We start from the raw sequence: 21,830 nt of genomic DNA on the forward strand, positions 1-21,830 counted from the left end.
GAGTTGTCTGTCAGATGTCATGTGCTAGACAACTTATATGCATGGTTGACTTCAAAGATGAAGATACTGACTGTGTTTTTTATGTCATTAAACCCATTAGACATTTTCTCACATCGGCTGCACACGGGGCTGCTCCCCGCCTGTGCTGAATGAGCCTGTTTGTTTTGATCAACATCACAGTAGATTGTCTGCTTGCCTTAGTTCACCAAGGGGAAAAAAGGCTCTCAAAAGAAGCAGATGAGGAAGGGAGGCCTTTCTAAGGCAGTGCAGATCCAGCACTGATTTTCTCTGGAGCTGGAGCTGAAGGATTATGGTGACTGCAGAGCTGCCTTCAGACCAGAGGAAATCTCAGAGGGAGAAGGAAATGGTCAATCAGTGCTGAACTAATCCAACCCAGCTGTTCTCTTTCCTGACCCAATGGCCATTGCAGAGCTTTAGAAGAGGAAGCTATTTATGCTTCTGGTGAAATGTGTCTTCTGCATAAAGATTAATTGCTTTAGATTATCAGCTCACAATTGCAGGTTGCATTTTTTTATGCTGAATTTTCAGTTTTACTACTCAGCTTGAGAAAAGAAATATAGAAAGTGAAAATCTGGTAAAGATTGCTTTAGAATGTCTCTAAAGCTGGTCTACTTTAAAAAATGTTTATGCTCTGATGAAGAAGCTAATGTGATTTTTTTTTTTCATGGCTTAAAAAAAAGAAAAGCTGTAATTGTTTTGCTCTTAATTTTTTCATTCAAGGCAGAGAATTTTTCGTGGGTCTTTCCAGGCGGACAAATCAACGTGGTGCAGAAATTCTGGCTGACACATTTAAGGTTCGTAGACTCATTTATGCCACAGGACATAAAAGCTGTCATTCACTGAACTAGTTTAAAAATTATACTGGCCAAGGTGTTTGTCATACTCATGTACTTTATGTGGGACTAAAAAGGTTTGAACATCCTGTGAAGTGATAAATGCTGAAGTTGGATCTGAGATGGGAGATTGCTGCATAAAAATAAATTGGATAGTGGGAGGCTGGTATTTTTTGAGAGCATATAAATGCTCACATTCTTCGTGTTCTCATGTATCATCAATGTGTTCTAATTGACAGTCCCTGGAGAGGTTTTATGTACATACTGTTTAATTAAGCATTTTAAGGTATTTCTTTATAGTCTCAACCATAGTAATATTTGAAACATGTTCTGGGTTTTACTCCAGTGCTCCAGACAACACAAGCTGGTCCAGAGGAGTGTGTCATACTTAAACAGTTGACACTGTGCCCTGGGATTGACAATTTGCAGACAGTAAAATTGATTATGGAATATCTCAATATAATTATGGAATTAGGACACTTTAAAAATATTTATAACAGCCATTCCTTGCTTCCATACAGGATTATGCTGTCTCCACGGTCCCTGTTCATGATTCTTTGCATCTGAAGGGCTTTTGCAGCATGGCTGGACCAAACTTGATTGCTATTGGATCAAGTGAAGCTGCACAGAAAGCCCTGAAGGTAAAGCACATAAGAAAATTTTCTAAACAGCAGATCTCCTTTTGTTTTGTTTTGTTTTAATATCTGTTTTAGAATACTGGAATTTTAAAATGGATATAGATCAATGAAAGAGGAAACCAGTACGTGAGGAAACTTGGCTTTTAAAATTGCCAGAGGGGAAGTAAAAGTTTAGTCATGAAGAAGGAGGGAGAGGGGTCTGATCCCTTTTGCAAAGATGACCTGTTTATGCAGCATAGACTTTCTGGATAAATCAGTAAGTAATTCCAGCTGCAGGGCCCAGATTCCAGGATTCCCTGTCCCTCCTTCCATCATCACCTGGGTGCAAAGTAAAGTCTCTTCCTGCTCACACTTTTTCCTCTCTGGTCCCATGAGGGTCTCATGACAGCACAGCTTCAACAGGAAGAAGGGAGAGAAGTCTCCCCCCAGCCTGTCCATAGTTTGTGTCTGAACATTTTCCTATAAAGTGGGAGGTGTGGGTTTGAACCCTCAGGCCAAGAGGCCTCATATATCTGAGTCTCTCTCTTTGCTGGCAGATTTGGAAACCAGTAGTCCATTGTGTAGCAGGTCGAGGCTGTGCTACTGCCACCATCCTCAATGGGACATGTTTATTGCTGCTGTAGTTTGCACTGGGCTCAGTGGCTTTCCTGCCTGCTGTGTGTGTTTAGAGCAAATCTAGCAAATTAAACTTCATCGGAAATGTGGGCACAGAGACACCTGAGATCATGAATCTCATTATGCTTGTAGGAAACAGCTCGTGGAGAGGTCAGCATCTCTGCTCCTGCAGGGTGCAACAGCTGCAGGCACTGACACTTTGCAGCAGAAACTTTGGCTGGGCCACCAAAACAGCAAAGGGCAAGTGAGACTTTTTTTATCAGGACTTGCTGGAAAGATTAAACCAGAATTTACTTTTCAGTAATGACAGCAAGTCCTAAATTTTCAGTTTTCGATTATACCGATTCTTTTGCCAATAAATAAGAGCCTAAGTGCAGGCTTTGCTCTTTGGTTTTGCAGAAGCCTCCTTGATGCAACATGATCACTAATGCATAGAGGAAGCCAGCTGTGTGTTCCTAATAAGAAATGAAGAGTGGTAGAGATAGCTCTGCTGTATTAGTGAGAAAGCTCTTTGAAATCTGCTCAGATTAAATGTAATTTATGCAACCCAACTTGTCTCTTGCCCTGGTTCTAAAGCATGAATTATTTTTAAGAACAGCATTGCTGTCAGTACCCAAGGCACTGCTCCAAATCTGTGCCAGGCAGAACATTTACAACAGAAATAGTGTGTAACTCCAAAATCAACATCCCTGGTCCCCAAAGAGCTTAGGAACCTACACTGCATGTCTTGTACACTTCCTTGTGTTTAGGAAGCCAGTGATATTTATTACTTTAAAACATCTTTAAATATTTGCAAGATGGAGGCCTGAGAGTTTTCTTGTCCTTACTGCCATGCTGAGATATTTCACTGGATGTTTGCTTTTCAGATCTTAAACGTTTTCCTCATGGGCATAATCCTAGGACTTTTCATTTCCCAGCAGCATCATTTTTACTATCAGAGCGCAGCAGAGATTTGCTGGGGCTTTTTTTCTCTTTTATCTTGTGATAAGATAAAATGAACATTCTCTGAGTGTCCCTTGCTGGACATGGGTTGAATTGTGGGGGCCAAGAAAGTCTAGTCTTTGCTGGCTTAGCCTTGCAGCCTGGCAGCAATTAAGGAGGTAGGATAGCAGCCTGGTTGCTATATCTGAGTTCAGGGGAGCTCCTAAACAAGAGGATGGTCCCTTGACTTCCCACATAGTTTGGAGTTGCTTTAGTTTGCTCATTCAGTTCCTTTGAACAAGCTGTCAAAGTTTCTCTCTTATTAGAAATCACTACAGGAAGCCCTGAGAGCATATTCCCAGCTTATCACCTACATCTCTTTCCCTGAGAAACTTATAACAAATGGTTTTGGTTATGGAGGTCTGATGTTCCTGCTGCTGTGAGATTGATTTAATCTGGGATGGAAAGTGCCCTGCATCTTTCCCTGTGAGATATACACTATCCCAAATGTTCAGGCTCAAACTCAAAATGCATTGTGAGCAGCAGCCTGATGAAGTTTGCATATATCCAGATAGCTCTACACTTGTACAGTGTGTTTATAAACACGAGTAAAATTCAAGTGCAATACTGGTTGCTCAGAGCTACAATTTGAACTTGAGCCAGGACTAATCTGAGAACTCATCAGTTTGATTAAAGCCCTTTGCACAGCTCAGCTAATCATGTTGCAGTGCCTCAATTTAGCTATTGTAACCAAAAATATTTTTTGGATAAGCTGATCAAATGTTGCTGGTAACTAACCATCAAGTAAATACCAGCATTAATCAAGGCACAGCAAAAAGCAGATATATTTTTAAAAGAAGACGGTAATTAACAAAATAATCTAGCAGTCTTTGATTGTTGGTGGATATCTTTTTAAAAATAACCACATCTGTTTTCAGTGTGGTTTTTTGCACTGGACATTTAGCAGTACATTGACACGTGTGAGGGTTATGTTTGCTCACACCCTGCCACCTGAAGTTGAAGACTCTGGCCTAGGGCAGCGGTTTTGTCCGATAGCATGTGCCCTTCTCATGCTCCTGGAGAGCTGACAGGTTACATCAGGCAAGCATGTTGCAGTCAGCAACTTATGAAGTTACCCTGAGTGTTTTTCAGTATGTTGGACCCAAGTCTACTCTAATCCTGAGGAATCTCTAGCTGTTCCTCCAGGAATCTAAATCTCTTCAGAGAAATTATTGGCAAACAAATGTGTAAATTGCCTGTCTTGGAAGTGATGGCATTTGCAATGCTGCTTATTACCAGCTTCCCTTAACATTTGAGTTCTTGCTTTTTGACAAAATATTTGTATTTGTTCACTTGCCTCCAAAGAAAAAAAAAAATTCAGTTGGCAATCAGCTTCTTGCAGTCTTGTGGAAACGCAACTGCAAGAGGATCTTTGAGGCGCTGACACTCAGAATTAAAAGGTGCTGGATTTTACCAGATTGACTCAGCTGTAGCAGTGCTGTCAGCTGTTCCTCTTGTTACCCAATGCAGTCTGTGTGGCAGCACAGTCCCCTGAGCTTCTGCCGAGTCTGTTGCCTGGCACAGCCCAGCATGCCACTCCTTTATTGTGATAGCTTGTTATTTTAAACCCCTCCTTCACGTTGCCATTTTTCATGTCTGGAAATGCAATCATACAAGCCAGATGATTAAGTTGTCTTTAACCACATCTCGTACTTGTTTTCACGTGTCTTGTTAGCCAACAGGTGAACTGCTATGTCAGGCTATGCTAACACTGTATATTTAAAATAGGATTTATCTTCCTGCTAACAATCTTGTTTAAAAGAGAAATTTTTCTCGATTGTTCTTACTAGTGCAACTTGTGTATCCTTACAATACATTAAAGACTGAAAAAGAAATTGCATCTGGTGCTCACATATGGCAGAGTGCAATTGATGTAGAGTTTAGTGCAGTGTATGTAATGTAAAGCACTGCAAATGAGCTAGGAAATGAGTGCACAGAGTTTAGGATTATAGACCACATGCTAGAAGTAGACAATAAATCAGAAGTGACATTTTAGCCATGAAATCCTCTTCAGTCTCTGGCAAATATAGAATGTTTATTTGAGCTATAGCTGAAAAGTGGCACTTGAGGAAACCGGGTGAAAAAAAAGAAAAAATAAGTGCAGAAAGTACTGGGGCCTGTAGTCACTATCACATCTGAAATTTTAACTTCCCTCTGCTGTTTTCAGCATGCATTTAATTCCTTCTTGTAGTTAAACCTGTTTATAATTCCGTACATGTAATTCCACAGTTGAACATTGACCATGGCTGTTGAGATGATAAAGCCTGGGATTACTTTTCTGTTCCCTCAGTGAGGCCAGGATTTCCTCCAAATATGTCACCTTTGGGCTCTGATCCTGCACTGTTGGAATTGCTGACCTTTGCTGTGAGCATGAATGAGGACAGATTTGGGCTGTGACAGTGCTGGTCCCGGTGTAGGGAGGTGGTGGGGCAGTGCTGCAGGTGAACACTCTGCACCACTTTTTCCACAACAAGGGGCACAGCCCTGGCATCTGGCTGGGACAGCAGAAGAGCCAGGACTGGCCCAGGACATAATCCAGTTCAGGTCCCAGCAGCAAAGGCAAAAGCTAGGCAAATGATGGGAACCATGACAGCATCTGTTGCACACTCCTTTCTGTATTCTCTTGCTCTATGCTAAATCCAGAAAAGCCACATTTCTGGCTGCTTGTATCGGTTGGTACAGAGCACAATTTCCTTCCACTTTGTAATGAGTGAAGACTTGGACAGCAGCAGGTGACTGGGGACACAGTCTTTGGTCAAACCATTCTCTGTCACCATTTGGTAGCAATCCCAAAGGATCCAAGGGTGTTATTTATTCCCAGCTTTGACAAACTCAACTATTCCCTAGCAAGCAGTATGGATTGTATTTGTAGCAAGTGCCTGCTAATGAAGTTCTTTTCTCACCCGTTGAGAAATGAGTTTGTCCTTTGGGTAGGCTCTGATGTTGCTCATTCTCCAAAGGATTAGCCCCAAGGTCTCTCCATGGGACTGGCAGAGAAAGCCTTGGTGTGAACCCACTGACCTGGAGTAATGCAGGGTGCCTGGTGATTATTGATGGATCTTGGAAGGGAGCAGAGGACCTGGAATGAAGATAGGAAACCCAGCATGGTGGCTAGGGATGAAGGCTGCAACATGGAGGGCACTCATCCCACCATATGGCCTCAGCTTAATCAGGCAGTCAGCTGTGTCTGGCATATTCCCTCTGAGATCTGGAATAATGGAGTGGCATGTGAAACATCTGGGATTTCAGGTGGTCATTTGAGAGGAATGGATGCTAATTACAGAGGCAGTGTGGCCGATGTGGCAGATGTCAGGACTGAGTGGCATTGCCAGGCAGAGTGCAAGGCAGAGCAGGTAATACAGCTGAACTTGTAACCCATCATGTACCCTCACAGACCTGTCCCAGCAGGACCCAGAGTGGTGGTGACATTTGCACTTCTGAGCTCGTCCTTGGAATACCAGAGTCTAGCCTCTGGAAAGCATTGAATAATGATTCAATGGGATTTCTTTATTGTCAGGAGTATATTGGAATATGTACAGTAGTGCAATGCCATGACTCTAGCAAATACCTTTATTTTTTTCCTCCCACTTTCAATAAAAGGTTGGACATGATTGTCCTGCCTTGTTCTTGACTCTCTCATTCAGTATCTTCTGTTGGCCATGGAGCTGCTCATTCATTCATTCCCTTAATTATTTCCTAAAGGACACTATTGCAAATGCAGCTGTTTTGACAGGGGTCAAGGGAGGCTTATCGAAACCACATCTTAAGGATAAAATAGAAAGAATTCTCTTCTGGGCAACTAGGCCCTTGGTCTGTATCCAGAGCTATGATCAGAGCAGAGCTTTTAAAGACTTGGGTGCAAGGAGTTGTTCTAGCATTGGCAGTTGCTCCCATTCCTTTGATTAAATGCCTTTTGTTCTTACTCCATCTTGTGTAACTGAAGTCTCTGCAATGTGCCAGCTTTAAAGAGCTAAGTACTGTTTCCCTGCATGAGAGGAGGGTTATAGTGCCTGCATAAAGCAGAGGGATTCCCAGCTCTGCCACAGAAGTACCTACAGAACAGGCACCTAAGGGAAAACTTCATCTCTCTGGTATTCTTAGAAAGCAGCCTCTACTGCCATGCAGTATGAAAAGGCTCAGCTAAATTTGCTCTCCTATTGTCTGTATAGCATCTGTCTTTTCTAGTAATGCACAAGTTTGCATGAAAACATTATCTCTTCTTTCTTAAGAATTCATCATTTGTGCCTCTGCTTATTCCCCACATGAAGTCATAATCCTTTATTTACGCTATCACAATGGGTTGCTGTGGAAATGATTACTAATATTAATAACCCAAAGAAGATGACATCAGGTAGGGAATTAGCAGAAAGTGCAGATGAATGCTGACTTTTCTGTAATGCAGTAACAAAGAAAGGTCAGTGAAATACAGAGACCCATTGACAACTTTCCCCTTAAAGCTAAATATTAAAAAAATGAGACTTTGCTTCTCTCAGCCTTATAGATGGGAAAATTAGTCAGTCTGTAAAATTCTGTACACTTTCCTTCAGCTCCTTCTGATTCTTTATTACTTTATGAATTAGGGGTAGATACTGTCTCAGAAGACATAGGTGTTCACTGAGTGCCAGATGACCTCCTACTTTAAAATGGCAACTTTAAAACAGCAAGTTATATTTTTCTTTTCATTAATTGTAGATGTCATAATAGACACTGCACTTATCTGAGTGTCAGTGTTGTTCACTTTGCATATGTGCAGAAGAATCTAATATTTTGAAAGATAAAAACTCAAAAATATGTATTTATAGAGTAGAGATTGTTGTATTAGTCAGTTTTGTTTGTTTTTTAAAGGGGGAGGAGAGTGTCCCTTTCAATACATATTTATCTTCAACGGTAAGACTGTCAGCCACAGGAGCTGGGTCAGAGGCTGACTGAGATGTCATTTGACTTGCGTAAATGGGGACTCACATTTCTATTCCTTTGCTTTTTTTTCTTTGACTATTCTCTCCCTGGGTTCCTGTTCCAAAAGACAGGATGTTCGTCCTCTCGCCTTCTTGACTGAAAGCAACAGCACACGTAATCCACTTCCTTTTCCCCTTCTCAGATCATGGTTTCCCTTTGCAGTGGTCCTTGGGCAGAGCAGTGCGGGTGTGCACAAGAACACCACATGGTACCCATCACATCCGTGGTGATGCAAAAGGTGTCTTGCGCCAGGAAAAGCCAAGGAGCAGGGTGGGAGAGGCTGCTTACTCTGCCTTCTGGAAAACATGACTGAGAGGGTGCAGCAGGGAGGAAAAGCCCAAAGCCCAGCTGCTGACAGCGTGGGTGGTAGATGGAAATTAAAGTAATGTTCTGGCTGTGTCTGGGCTAAGAAATTTGGTGTACTGACCATGGCAGACTGGGGCACTGCTGGTTTCAAATAGATCTTGAATGCACTTTTCATCTATAGGTCTATGCTGTCCTATCCTATATCTCTATCAGACTTTTAGGTACCTGACAAGAACACTTAGATCATTCTCCTTTGATTTATGCTGTTCAAAGTGGCTGTCTTGTCCCCTTCCTACTGAGTCTGCCATGCTGTTTTCTCTCCTGCCTGTGTGCATGTCAGGGATGACACTCCTGATAGATCTGGACATTCAAGCAAGTTTGCTGGCTTTTCCAGCTCTGCTCTTCTGTCCCCTGTGGTCAGCCAGGCCAAATATTCATGGTCACTGTTGGTACTGCTGTGTTTCAAGGAAATTCTGCGAAGCTGCTGAGTCCCTGTACCCAGGCATAACTGTGGCATAACTCACCAGCCCCACTCTGTCCTGGACTTTCTTGCATTGAACACAAAGGCTGCTGCTTTCTCTCTCCAGTGCCAATTGTTTCCCCAAATATGAAGAAATGAGGAAGGAACTTAATAGATAGAGACAGGGCAATAAAACACTGAATGAACTTCAGTGTAGGTAAGTGTAAAGTGATTTTCAGCAGGGTCAGGGAGAATGACAATTCTGAATGTTATTCTGATCGTCACATACGAAATAATGTGCTCTGACTGATCCGTACCACAGAAATGTGATCCTGGGCTTGTTGAAATTTCCAACTCAGCTGAAAGCAAAATGGAGAACATCATTATGCCACTGATTAAAGCTGTGGTGCATCTGCACTTTGCATACATAATCACTTCATTCCAAAAAACGTAAAGTAAAACTGGAAAGATTCAGAAAAGTGCAATAACGACTGACAGATGCCTGGACAGCTAAGGAGACAAACTAAGCAAGCTATGACTATAACCTGGAAAAAAGACAACTATAATGCAATCATAGATACCTAAAAAGTCAGGAATGATGTGGAAAAGGTGATTGGGGATCAATTGTTCACTGTCTCCTCCACTGCAAGAACCAAGGGAGCTCTAAAGGTAAGGGGCAATTTCAAAAAAAAGAAGGGAAAAGAAGTGCTTCCTTGCACAGTACCTGTCTGAACTCTGAAGCTACTTTGCTACACATTCAAAAGCAAACTGAGCAGACTCCTGGGCCTGGGACAGTGCTGAACTGGTATCAGTCTGTATAACAGCTGATGAGTTGAGGTTCCCGGGAACCATGTACTAAATCTTGGTCACCTCCAGTCCTTGTCTTGGGATCCAGAAGTGGGTATCATCACCTCTAATATGAAGCTGGAGACCCCCCATCATGCAGCAGTAAAAAAGAAGCTCTTCCAGGTTCTGAAAGAGTTTTAGAAAAGCAGATTTGGTTATCAGCAGTATTTTTCAGGTAGCAAGCACTAATTTACATTTCTCAGCCCTCCCTCCAGATGGCAATGGACTGGCCAGGTGCCTGTCCTCATCTTTCACCTTCAGTGTGTAAGGGCACAGGCCTGATGTTATTCCCAGACAAGCAGCCTTTCCTTCAAGCAGAAGAGAAACATATTGTCCTTCCAATCTCTTATCCAACCTCATCAGTTTTAGTTGCCCTGTACCACAAAAATACTTCATTTTTATCACTGTAGGCAAAATCTTGATGTAACTTAATCTTTTCTCAGAACTTTCAAGCTCTTAGATTCCAGGCCAAATGCTACTTAAGCATCATTGTAAAACAGGCCAAACTGTAATATGCCTGGAAAGAAGGAAAAGAGATGGGATAGAAAAAATACCTTAAATAGTTTGAAGTGACTAGTTTTCTTTTAAGAATACTGTGACTTGAAGGATTTAAGAAAGGATAGCTGAAAGCTGATGAGAGAATGATCCTGTGGGTGTAGGGTTACATGTATTTGACTTGAGCTTGGATTTGATTTTTCTTTTAAATGTTGGGGGCCAGGAGAACACGGGCTAATCAATACACAAATTAAATCCTGCAAATCTGGGCATCTGCTTTTCTGTCAACATCACACAACCATTTTTAAGTGCGGTGCTCGATGCCCTGTTAGCAAGAGGAACATTCAGTGTATGTTTGGTTTTACTTGTGGGGTGTTGGAGGTACAAAAGTGCATTGCAGGTGTGGTGGGTTTGGTCGCTCTCCATCCCACAGCAGTCTGGATGTGAGTGGGTCCCGGAGTGAGTAGGCAGCAGGGCTTAGGCTGGGGCCTTCCTCACTGAGGGTGAAAATTTATAGCTGGGCTTGGCCTGTTTTAAAAGTGCATGCAGTCATCTTAGCTCTGTCAGTGAAAATAGGCCCTAAATGCATACACATTTTTCCTTCATGCATAATGCTGTTTCATAGTTAGGATTATTTAGCTTATCCATTACCTCAGTTGTCTGAGGACACACTGTAAAAAAAAAGCTATAGAAAAGGCATTTTAGGCTATGTGAATGACTTCAACATAAGGAAAGCATGACTAAGGGCTGAGAGAATGTGCAATGAAAATGACCCTCTTTAGGCTGAAGAAAATTCCCAGAAAAACAAGGCATGTGGGAAATGCCTGGCTCTTAATGTAGCTGGTTGTACAACGTTTGTGGGCAGAAAGCCAGCCCTCCACAAATGCATTATGTGAGCACTATAGTCTTTGTAAACTTGTAATTTTCAAAAAAACCCACATATTTTGGGGGGTATCTGATAGAAAATACAATCAAAGGACCTTGCTTTTATCTCTTTTTCTGTGCTCTGGAGTCTATCTGGCCAGGCACATGTACTTAATGACTTTACATAATAGAAATACGGAAAACCCCATGGGTCTGTAAAGTACCCGGATTGTGTCATATTGGTGCATTTCTGCTGCATCCAGAGCCTCCCTGTGGGGCAGGCTTGGGTGGTATTGCCTGGGCACTCTCTCAAGTAAGTGGTTTTTGAAATTTCACTTCAACATGCAGCCATAGTTATCATAGTGATGAAAGCTTGCAAATATGATTCCCTTCTTGTCTTTGAAGCTGAGGAAGAGAATAATCTTGTATTGTCAAACCTCCAGTTAGTAATAAAAGCTTTTTTGCAGTATTGTTTCAGGCAGCTGAGATCCCAGTCCCACTGTCACAGCTGTGTACTCAAACTCTCATGCTGCTTCATCTCACTTTCCCACTCATTTTTTTCTCATTTGTTTCTGAATTAATTTAGCCCCTGCTTGTGTGCTTTTTAATATTGAAAACAATCCTCTTAACGTATCCTCGCCATCATCTCCCAGGCTTCCCAAAGCTGGTCCCTGAGGCACAGCTAGAGCCCTGCCACTTGTCCTTCATTTCTGCTTGCTGCTGCTGTTCTCACTTCAGCATTTTGCAGAAACGAATGAATGAGAGATGTCTTTACCCTTCTGCTTAAGAATTCTTTCATAATTTCATATAATTTCACAGTGATTCATAATATATTTTTGATGAATGAGCTGTTTCTACAGGAAACCTACAATATCAGGATTCTTTTTCCAACAAGGAGTGAAGAAAGTGCTACTGTTTCGGTTTGGGAGCTTAGTGAATTCCAGACTTTGTGGCTTTTCTTCTACTGTTACATGTATTTTAGTGCAGATTGAATAAATTTTTCCTTAATCAAGACTTAAAAATATTATGTAGTGAGGAAAAGAGAAGCTGCAGGTAGAGGGCAAACCTGGCTCTGGTTACTAGGTAGAAGAGCCACTCTGGGTGCAGGCATGTCACCAGCTGCTAGATGTCTGCAACATCAAGGAAAGCAGAATAAAACACATCTTGGCAACGTAACAGAAACAAAATTATGAAAATCAACTGTGATAAGCACGTACCAATACAAAAATGCATCTGGTGAAGTAAAGGTGCAAGGACTTTTGCCCAGAAAAACACATTAACCTTTTATGGAGGTTGATGTGTCCTTGGGAACTTGGGAGAGTTTCATAACTTGAGAAGGAACAAGAAATGACAATCTGATAACACTTCCTCAAGAATGCATGGCATTCTTCATTATGAGTTTCATGTTCTCCGCGGGATGTGGATGACTCAGGCTACAACATAAAAAATGTATCCAGACCTATGAAGGATTTTGTTGGTTCCCAGTAAGTTGTAGAACCCGTTATATTTCAGCTATATGTAGTATTTTTTTTAATGAATGAGAAGTAGTACAGATGAATGACCTTGGAAATAATTTAATGATAAGCTTAACTGTGCCTAAAATTAAAGTCTGCTTTCTGCTACGTGATGCAAATCCCTGGGATTTTTGTGAGAAGGAATTTAGCTGAAAAAAATTTGTTAACAAAAGACCAGTTTTTTCTAAAGATAATATTAGCGTGAGTATTTTTAAGCTAAAAAAGCCTTTTCTTTCTGTTTGCACCTTTGCAATATATGTGGGAACAGGAGTGGGCTGGGAGAGAAACTGAAACACTTGCATTTTCTTAGACTTTCAGTAGGACCAAAGTTTTGGACTTTGTGCTGTGTTCAGTTCTGTGTTATTCTTGGTCCCTGTTAGGGTGAAGCTGATGTAAAGCTGGAACAATACAATGGGGAGTCAGGCGTCTTGTCTTCAGGCTTTTCCCATCCTTATTAAAAAGGATCTGATCCAAAACATGGGATCGCATGCTTGTCGTGTGCTGAGTCTCTGTCTCTGAAATTCCAGCCAGAATCTACATTTCTGTATGAGCCCTATATTTATAAACCCAACCTCAGAAACCCACCAGCTCTGTTGTTCAGAGGAGGTTATTGTGTTGTCCCCTTGGGAATGAGGATTAGCACAGACGTGCCTGCTTGCTTCTCAGCACAGGTGATTAGTGAAAGAGTAACTGCTTGGAAAGCAGAAAGGAGATCCTTGAAAAGAATTAAGATTGGGCTGATATCCAAGCTGGGAACTGTTCCTGTCCTGTTTGGTTTAGTTCACGCTCATTATATAAATACGGAATGATGGTTGGTTTTGAAGGTGCTGAGCACCTATAGTCTCAGTCAATGTGAGTAGGAGTTTTGCATACTCAATGCACATTCCTTGAGGAAAAGGCTTGGCAGAGGATGCTTACTGAGTGCCCTGCTTAATCCTGCTGCTTGCAGGAATTATATCACAAAGGTTTTCTATTGTGCATTTCAGTTAGGGTTAGTAGATTCTTCCTTGAAGGGCAGAGATGAAAAGAGATGTCCTTACTTGCTGCATAGCAAAATGCCCCTTGGCTGACTTGGCACTCACTATTAGATATTTTTTGAATGTTTTGTCCTCCTGTTTGTTCAGGGCTGCTAATGTGTTTGTTCTAAATAGCTGCATGTTGTGTCTCCTGGCAGACCATGCAACAGATGAGTGACCACCGCTATGACAAGCTGACAGTGCCTGATGATGCCGCAGCCAACTGCATGTACTTAAACATTCCCAGCAAGGGCCACGTCCTGCTGCACCGAGCCCCGGAGGAGTACCCGGAGAGTGCAAAGGTGAGAGCCGTGCTGAGGATGCCTGAGAGACCTCCAGCATCCCTGCCCCGCCAGGAGGTCGGTGGGAACTGAAATCAGATGCTTTTCAAAATGGGCTGTTCTATCCCATCATGGAGATAGCACATGGAAAAAGGTGGGAGGCTTGGGCTCTGTTCTCATCTCCATTACTCATGAGACCCGGTATCTTGTGCCTCTGGTGCTCTTTCCACGTAACTGGATATAGCAACAGCTCCCCCCCGCTGCAGTGTGATGTGTGTGAATCCCAGAGCAAAAAGGCCACGTGCACTGAAAACGTTCATATTGATTACAAATGATGAGACAGTTTAGCACCTGCTGATAAATCCATGCCAGTTCATTCTGCAGACAGTTAAAGGGGAAAAAAAAGGGATGTAAAGTGTAATGATTTTCTGTTACTTTTTCTTTTCTAAACAGGTATTTGAAAAACTGAAGGACCACATGCTGATCCCAATAGCCAACACAGAACTGGAGAAAGTAGATGGGTCACTCACCTGTTGTGCTGTGCTTATTAACAAAGCTTCAGAATTATGAGTTTACAGAGTCCCTCCCTTGTAACTGGCAATAATGTTACACACAAGGTAGACGAATCTGTATCCACACTTTTATTGTTTTAATTGACAATCTACTGTACCACTGTGCTACTAACCCTTGTTTACAAATTTATTGCTTTGTGAATTTTTCTTATGTCTTTGCAGATGATATTTAAGGTGGATGTAGGGTTTGTTGGGGGCACATAACTCTGGAAGTATGTTAGTCCCATGGGCTAGTAAAAGACAATTATAATGGCTAACCCCTAGCTTTAGTGATTTAACATACCTGTGTGAAAATTTTATGAAACCCAGCTAATTCTCAATATTTCAAGCACCTCTGTTATCTTTACACTATTCCCTTCTGTCTTCTTTTCTCTTACTTCTTTGCTCTGCGTATTTTTTTCCTTCCTCAGTTCTCTGCTTTCAGTGGTGCAAGGTATTGGGGGGACTGAAGAAAACTCAGTGGGCTCATGAACTTGGTATCTTGTGTGGTAGGGAAGCTTTCTGCATAGTGGCTGGAACAGTGAGCACTGAACTGTGCTCACTGTCTCGGCCATATCACATTGCTGCTGCTGGGCAGAGTTGTGGCTGTGGCTGGAATCAGTTTCAGACACCAGGTACCAACTTTGGAAAAAGCTTCCAAAGTTGGAAGCGCTTGGGAGCACTGAAGGGCAATGTCTGCCTGGGAGACTTGAATGCCAGAAAAAGAGAGTAGCACAGTCACACAAGATGCCTCCTGCAAGATCAGATCCCAGTTTCCTGCTAATGCCGTGATTTTCAATGTGGTGAGAATGGGAGGAGAGTTTTTTAAAAGACCAGATCCTAGGGAGCCTCCTGACCACAAAAATGAAAGACTGAGATGCTTTTGGAAAAGTTAAACCTACAAAAGAAATTTAAAGGATGGGGGTTTTAAATCTCTTTGTTTACATCTTAAAAGTTATTTCTGTTTCTCCTTTCTGTTTTCTCCTCTCTTGGAGGCCACTTACTAGCAAAATTCAAAAGAAAAGGGTGATAGAAGGAGTTGAAGGACAGCTATTCCTGGATTATGCCCATGAATAAGAGAAGCTATTTTTTCCTGAAAGATTGGCATTTGTACTTTATCTGCCCTTGGGGCAGTTTTCCTTGGAACAATAACCATCTTATTTTTCTTTTAATTGCATGAATATTTACTGTGGTATTCAGTTAAAGCGAATATAATTTTTGTAGCACATTCCACAACATGTTTACCCACTGAGTCATACTATTTTTTTCACTACCACAAAGTGAAACATACACCATTGTATTCACATGCTTCTTGTTAAATCATTTGTAAACTAAGGATGGGAGAAATTCCCAAACAGAGGCAGTAGCGGGAACTCTCTAGAGCCTGACAAATAGTCTGAACATGTTATCAACTTCCTAGACATCTCCTCCACCTTTCCTGAACCGCTTGTGGCATGTTGCTAAGGTACAGTAGGAAGTGAGTAAGGGGCTCAGGCAACGTGGTCTGCAGGAAAGCAAACAGTGTTAACCAAGCACACACTCGGATATCCTTTGGAAACCTGCGTGTTTTTTGTGCAGTCATAAGGGAGGAAGCACAAGTACTCATATCCACAGGTACTCTTCACCATATCTCTCGCTGCATCTCAGTGGCTAATGAGGGGAGAACCTCCTGGCAGCTACCAGGATACGTCTGATGCTTTGTGGGTACAGTGTATGTTGTGATGACACAAGGTATCATAAGGGAGAGAGTAACGATGAGCAAACATATCCTATGGAAAAAGAGAGCATGTCCCAAAGGAAGCCTTCAGCCAGCCAAACAGCAAGTGACTTATTTGGTTTTTTTTTTAATGACTGTGCTGTCCCAAAGGGTTATCCTAATGTTTCCCCTTTGTCTCTTCCATTCCCATGCATGATCATTTAAGCCTGACCCAGGTGGTCAGGCTCTAAGGATATAAATGTTGCAATGGGGAAATCTTTTTCTGCTTTCCCTTGGTGCTTTTTAAATATCTGATAAAGTATCATGCATTTCAAAATAACATCAAACAGAGATTTTGTGCCAAAAAGTGACCCAGCAGTATTGAACTGTGACCTCCTAGAGGCAAGTTGTTAAAAACATGTGCAGCCATGGGAGCTGTTATACAAAACCGAAACAGACTCCCTACCCCGACCTGTCCATGTACCTCCTGGGGCCTGGCCCCACTCCATGTCCTTCAGTCCCTCTGCCCTTCTCTCACTAGGGAGCTGGAGCATCCAGCTACACTGGGACAATGTTAGGCTGTGGGATTTCTATTTTATTTATCTTTGAATCTTTCTGTGGTGGTTTTTTTTTCCTTCTGCCCTCTCTGACCTTTCACCTGTCTCTTCTTCCTCAGACTCTTATTTCTAGTTTGCTCATCAAGGCATGATGAGCACTTTTCTCTTTTAACCTAAGTGATTTTGCCTTCTGTTGCCTCAGTTCTCCTTACTTGAGTCTTTTTCTGTACTTCTCCCTCTTCATTGTTCATTCCAAAGTATCCCAACCCTTGGTGTATGAACCTAAACTCACTCCCTCCTTGAGTAGGTGTCAGGAGAGAGGAGAAACTAAGGGGTCTACTTTGGGTCTGAGCAACTTCTTTTGAGCTGGAAGGATGACTGTCAACAGGAGCTGTAGATCCAGAGAGTGACAAGGGTGACTCCTCTTCTTTAGGGTTACTCCACAACAGAGAAACATTTGTGGTGGACATTGTTAATACCTCGTGTCCTTGAAAGCAATAGAATGGGTGACAAAGCATTCTCCTAGCTCCCCAGGACAGGGAGAGGAGGAGTTGGGATCTCAGAGCTGAGAAACATCTGGGTAGACTGAGAGATTGTTTCTTCATCTCTTGCCACTTAGATTTCCTTGGCTTCAGGGTGGCATTTGGTATACAGAAAGAGCAAGGAGTGGCTGAGGGACCTGAATTCCTTTGAGTGTTAATTTCAAGTTGTATTCAAACTCTCTAACTTCAGGCACAAAATTTAGGTGCTCTAAAACCACACCTGCTTTCTCTCTGTTGGTCTCAGTAGATATCACAGCCTCCTAACACAGACGCTCTAAATTACATCTTAGTCTCATGCCGAAAGTTACCGAAGCTGGTTAGTGGGATCGCCCTCACCTCACCGCTTTTAGTGTTAGTCTTTATTCTGGCATTATAAAGCAAAAACATTACAAGCACTTAAGTTTGTGCATTTGCAGTATGGTACTAAGAACTAAAATCATGCCAAATGCTTCTTGTTCTTGCTGTTTGCTTTTTTGTTGTTGTTGTTGCCCAAACAAAGAATTAATTTCTGAGGACATTTCTGCAGTGACAAATGTGCATCTTATGGGTGTCCTGTATATTTTGTCACCAGAACATTTCTCAGATGCCTGATATAAATCATCATTCTTGATTAATATAAATAATAAAATAAAATCCCAAACCAAAAAAGGAGATGAGACACTGAACACTCATAGCTGCCCACATAATACAGTTGATAACAACTGTCAGGATATATGACAGAGCAGGCCAGTACAGAAGTTCTTGTGGTTAATAGCTCAGCGATGGGGCTTGAATTACTCATCAAAGGTTTTTTTCCTTTGAGCAATCAGTTTAGCTCAGTTCAAATGAAAGAGCTACAATGTGCATTATAGATACTTCATGGATGTTATCTTTGCTAAGAGTTTAGGGAGATCTGTGATATGTGGGCTTCTTTCTTCAACAGAATGTGAATACAGTGTTTCTCTCTGCAATGAAAATGTGAATGCATACTGTACCTTATGAGATAAACTTGAATTCTTCCATTTATGTATTTTTGTGTTTACCATGCTAATATTCAGTTTTAAATAGAATGCCACTGTGTGAAGTTATGCTCTGATTTTTTTTGGTGATTTCCATGTGATAGATATAGAGCTCATAGGCACCACTATGTCCAGTTTTGAAAACAAAAAGTCAGTGGACAGAATGCTGTTTGTTCACAGCAAATTGGAGATGAAAGATGGGAAAAAATGAGCTTTTGATTTTATTCAGCTTCTTTTACATTATATCTGCAAAGTCAGAGCCAAATTAATAGAAAACATCAACATTCACATGGAACCATTTGAGGAAAATAATTTACTATTTAAGATTCTCTATTTTTGTTTTTATCAATAAGGAAGCTGAAAAGATAAGCCTGCTTAAAGAATGGTATTTGTTAAGTGGTTGTGAACAAAGTATCAGTGGACCTCATGTATTTTCAGAGAAGTTTTAACTGGACGTGTGATGTAAATTGTATAGAGTTGTATGTGAATCGTGTTAGTCACTGTTTTACATTGTATTGTTCTGCAGTGCACAAATGTGACTACTGAGCACAGAAGCATTACATTCATTAAACTTAAAATCTTGTTGCAGTATATAGTTCCCCACTTTTTGTGCCAAAAACATCAATACATTCCATAATCTGTCCTAATAGAGGTTTGCACTTTGATTTAATTTTTTTTTGGTGACTCTTGCAGTTTCAGTATTATATATCCCCATCACGAAGGAATAAAGTGTCAGTTGTACCGTGCCCTGTGTAGTTTGTGCTTCTTGTTTTGGAACTGAAAGTATATGTATTTAATTTAATTTAATACTGTTTCATGCTGTCTTTTTATTATGAAGCTTGTTACATGCCTAGACGTAAAGCCAATTATAGACAGTAGCACTAAAACCTTTAAGCCTGTTAGGAGAAATCTTGCCTCTTTTTAGAACAAATCACAATTTTAGACTCCACATTTAAGAATAGTTTATAGAGAGGAGATATTGCCTATAAGTTCTAGATACAGTGGTTGTGGCTATATTTCATTACTGTCCAAGGTAAACAAACAGATGTTAGCATAGTATAGTATGTTTCTCTTTAGTTCCTGTATTTACTGTAAGTTACAAAAGGTGAAACTACAAAGGTTTAGTGGCATTCCAGTTCTGATTAAATTATTCACATAGCTCGTGTGTCCTTTCTCCCCCACGATGTCCAGAGAGGTGACTGCATTCCAGACGTTTCTTCCTGGTAACATGACAGGCGGTCGCACATTTTATATCTAAATACTACCAGTTTAGTGCTACAAATAGTGCATGTGGGGCTCCTCTCTGCCTATACCCCTGTGCTCTAATGCCTAATATTGTAGGTTACAATATTAGGATCAAGAATCTCAAGAGACCATGCAGTTACTCCAGCTTTATGCCATGTGTGTAAGTGCTCATGGGCCGTCAGCGCCATCTCATGGCAATCCAGAAGTCCGTTGTTGGAGGCCTTAATATTGTTGCTTCGGCTTTTTAAGAAACCCAAAATAATTTAACAGAGTAGGAATTAATTAACTGTAGCAAAATAATTACGTCACTTTTAAACTGTACTGTTTTGCTAGAAATGGGACTTTAAAAAAGCCATAATCTGTTACTCTTCTTGCCAGGGAAGCGTTCATTAGGGTTGATCTAAACACAGCCTTTGTACTAATTTAACTACATTGTTTAAAAGTATGATTTTTATACTAATATATTTAAATCAGTGCTATGTCTAATGTGGATACTTTTAGTGTGGTGCAATTAATATTTGTAAACTACTGCATTTACATGTGTACCCATATCTACAGGGGAGAGTTGGTATCAATTTACTTCAACTTGTTTCTAAATGGCAATTATTAAAAACAAAATCTATAAAAGCCACTCCCACTTGCCACATTAAGAAGTTTCTCACAGAATATCCAACCTTTAAAGGTGAAATCATAATAGTAATTTAAAAAGGAGTGTTCTTTGCAAAAATTAGCTGTAGAATATTACTTCATCAATTAGAGACTTCTGCGCTTGGCTGTATGGATTCACTCCCCATTCTAAGTACATGCTGCCAAAAAAACATCAGTCACTGTCTCCTGCATCATAAAATCCAGACATGCTGATGCTCTCAAAAACCTCATCCCCAAAAATTCATGACCTGTAGGTCAATTGCTGTGGTTTAGTAGCTGAAAACTTGCCATTAGTTGCTGCAGATTCCAAAATTTATTTGTAAGTTTACTGTAGAAATTTATACTAGATGGACATTACATATGAACATACCCATAAAATCGGTGCAATGTCCAAAATCTTCCCAGCTGCCTTGAAAGAAATGACCCATAACTCACTCTACACTGAGGCTCATTTCTGAGTATTGAGTGGCTGTTACCCTCCTGAAATGAGTTTCACGCAGAGAGTAGTCTTCTTCCTGCTGCCTGGACCTTTATATCCTGTTAGGGTTTATTGGCATTAAGTCTGCTAAAATATATTCTATTCTTGTATCTCTAACTGCATGTTCTCTTCCTGATTGATGAAGTTAAATCATTCCAGTTTGTCTCTTACATGGCTCAGGAATCAGCAGCCTAACCCTCCAGACATCACGTGGCTTTGAACTGCACCTCTGGCTGAGCAAGGTTATTAACAAATACTCTAACTCCAGAATGCATGATAGATGTTTTTATCAGCAGTGCTGTACAGAGCCAACAAAGTCTGCAATATAATTCACCTTGAAGAGGGGGAGCTGGAAAGCATGTGGTTTAATAAACAAGGATGGGAATCAGGGGCTGGGAAGATGCCTGGCTCTGTCTCAGAAGTGCCACAATCAGCTTTCCAGAAGCATCAGAGAATCTGAAACCTTTCCATGTATTTGGGTGCATAGCACAGATTAGGGAGGATCAATATAGGCACTCGGACTTGAAAAAAATGGTCTGCCCTGCAGCCCTCTGAGCAGGAACTAGAGATAAATAGTTTACTTTGTATTTCAGATGTTTAATCTAGAGATACACAAACACCTTAGTGAAATTCAAATGAACTACAGCAAAGAAAGGCTTCTTAGGGTAGGAATAACACCACAGAAGGATTTGGGTTGTGAGCAGAGGTGTGCTGCCAAATGACAAACAATCAGGTCTGCAGGGCTAGGTGGCGAGGGTGGGTCTGAAGGAGTTTTCACCGGGCAGATCACAGCAGCGGCAGGGAACAGAGCTGGCTGTGTGCTTTCTGGCAATCAGTTTGGGGATTGGCCTTGATTTTAACACCCAGTTCTACAGAAATAAGCCTGTCACCAAGTGACCAGTCCTATATTTCTCAAGTATTCTGGGCAGGATCTTTGGCTTTATTGAAATGCTGGGAATGCTAGCACAGTTAACATTAACGGTTGCATTAACAAGGCATATCAAACAAAAGGGCTTTGCAAAACTGTAAAAGTACCGCAAAACTAGTAGTTTTGCCTTACTGACAGTAAACCCCGATACTGATCACCTCTACTCTACACGCTTTCATGTTTATCCGCTGGAAACTAAGTCTTTAAGAGTGCAGGAATAGCCCGAGTTCCACCTTCGGCAGCCGAAAGAACACCGGTTAATGATGTGTCGGCCGCTGTCCTTTCTCCGAGGCTTCGCCCGGCGGGGCAGGCCCGGGAGCCGGCGGCGGGCGCGTCCCGGCGGAGCAGCGGCTCCCCCTGG

General features: G+C 41.5%; 1 protein-coding gene across 1 annotated transcript in view; it reads left to right on the forward strand.

Annotated features, from left to right (window-relative positions):
- The window catches only part of DDAH1 (dimethylarginine dimethylaminohydrolase 1), a 54,437-nt gene extending 39,392 nt beyond the window's left edge, over positions 1 to 15,045 (forward strand). The window contains exons 3-6 of the mRNA XM_029959714.1: positions 742 to 815; positions 1,376 to 1,495; positions 13,704 to 13,847; positions 14,280 to 15,045. Coding sequence (XP_029815574.1) covers positions 742 to 815; positions 1,376 to 1,495; positions 13,704 to 13,847; positions 14,280 to 14,396 — 455 coding nt within the window. The 3' untranslated portion in view covers positions 14,397 to 15,045. The remainder of the gene's footprint in view (positions 1 to 741; positions 816 to 1,375; positions 1,496 to 13,703; positions 13,848 to 14,279) is intronic.
- The last annotated feature ends 6,785 nt before the right edge of the window (positions 15,046 to 21,830 follow it).

The sequence above is a fragment of the Manacus vitellinus genome, unplaced genomic scaffold (genome assembly GCF_001715985.3).
Source record: "Manacus vitellinus isolate BGI_N305 unplaced genomic scaffold, ASM171598v3 scaffold_21_pilon, whole genome shotgun sequence".
Classification (NCBI taxonomy): Eukaryota; Metazoa; Chordata; class Aves; order Passeriformes; family Pipridae; genus Manacus; species Manacus vitellinus.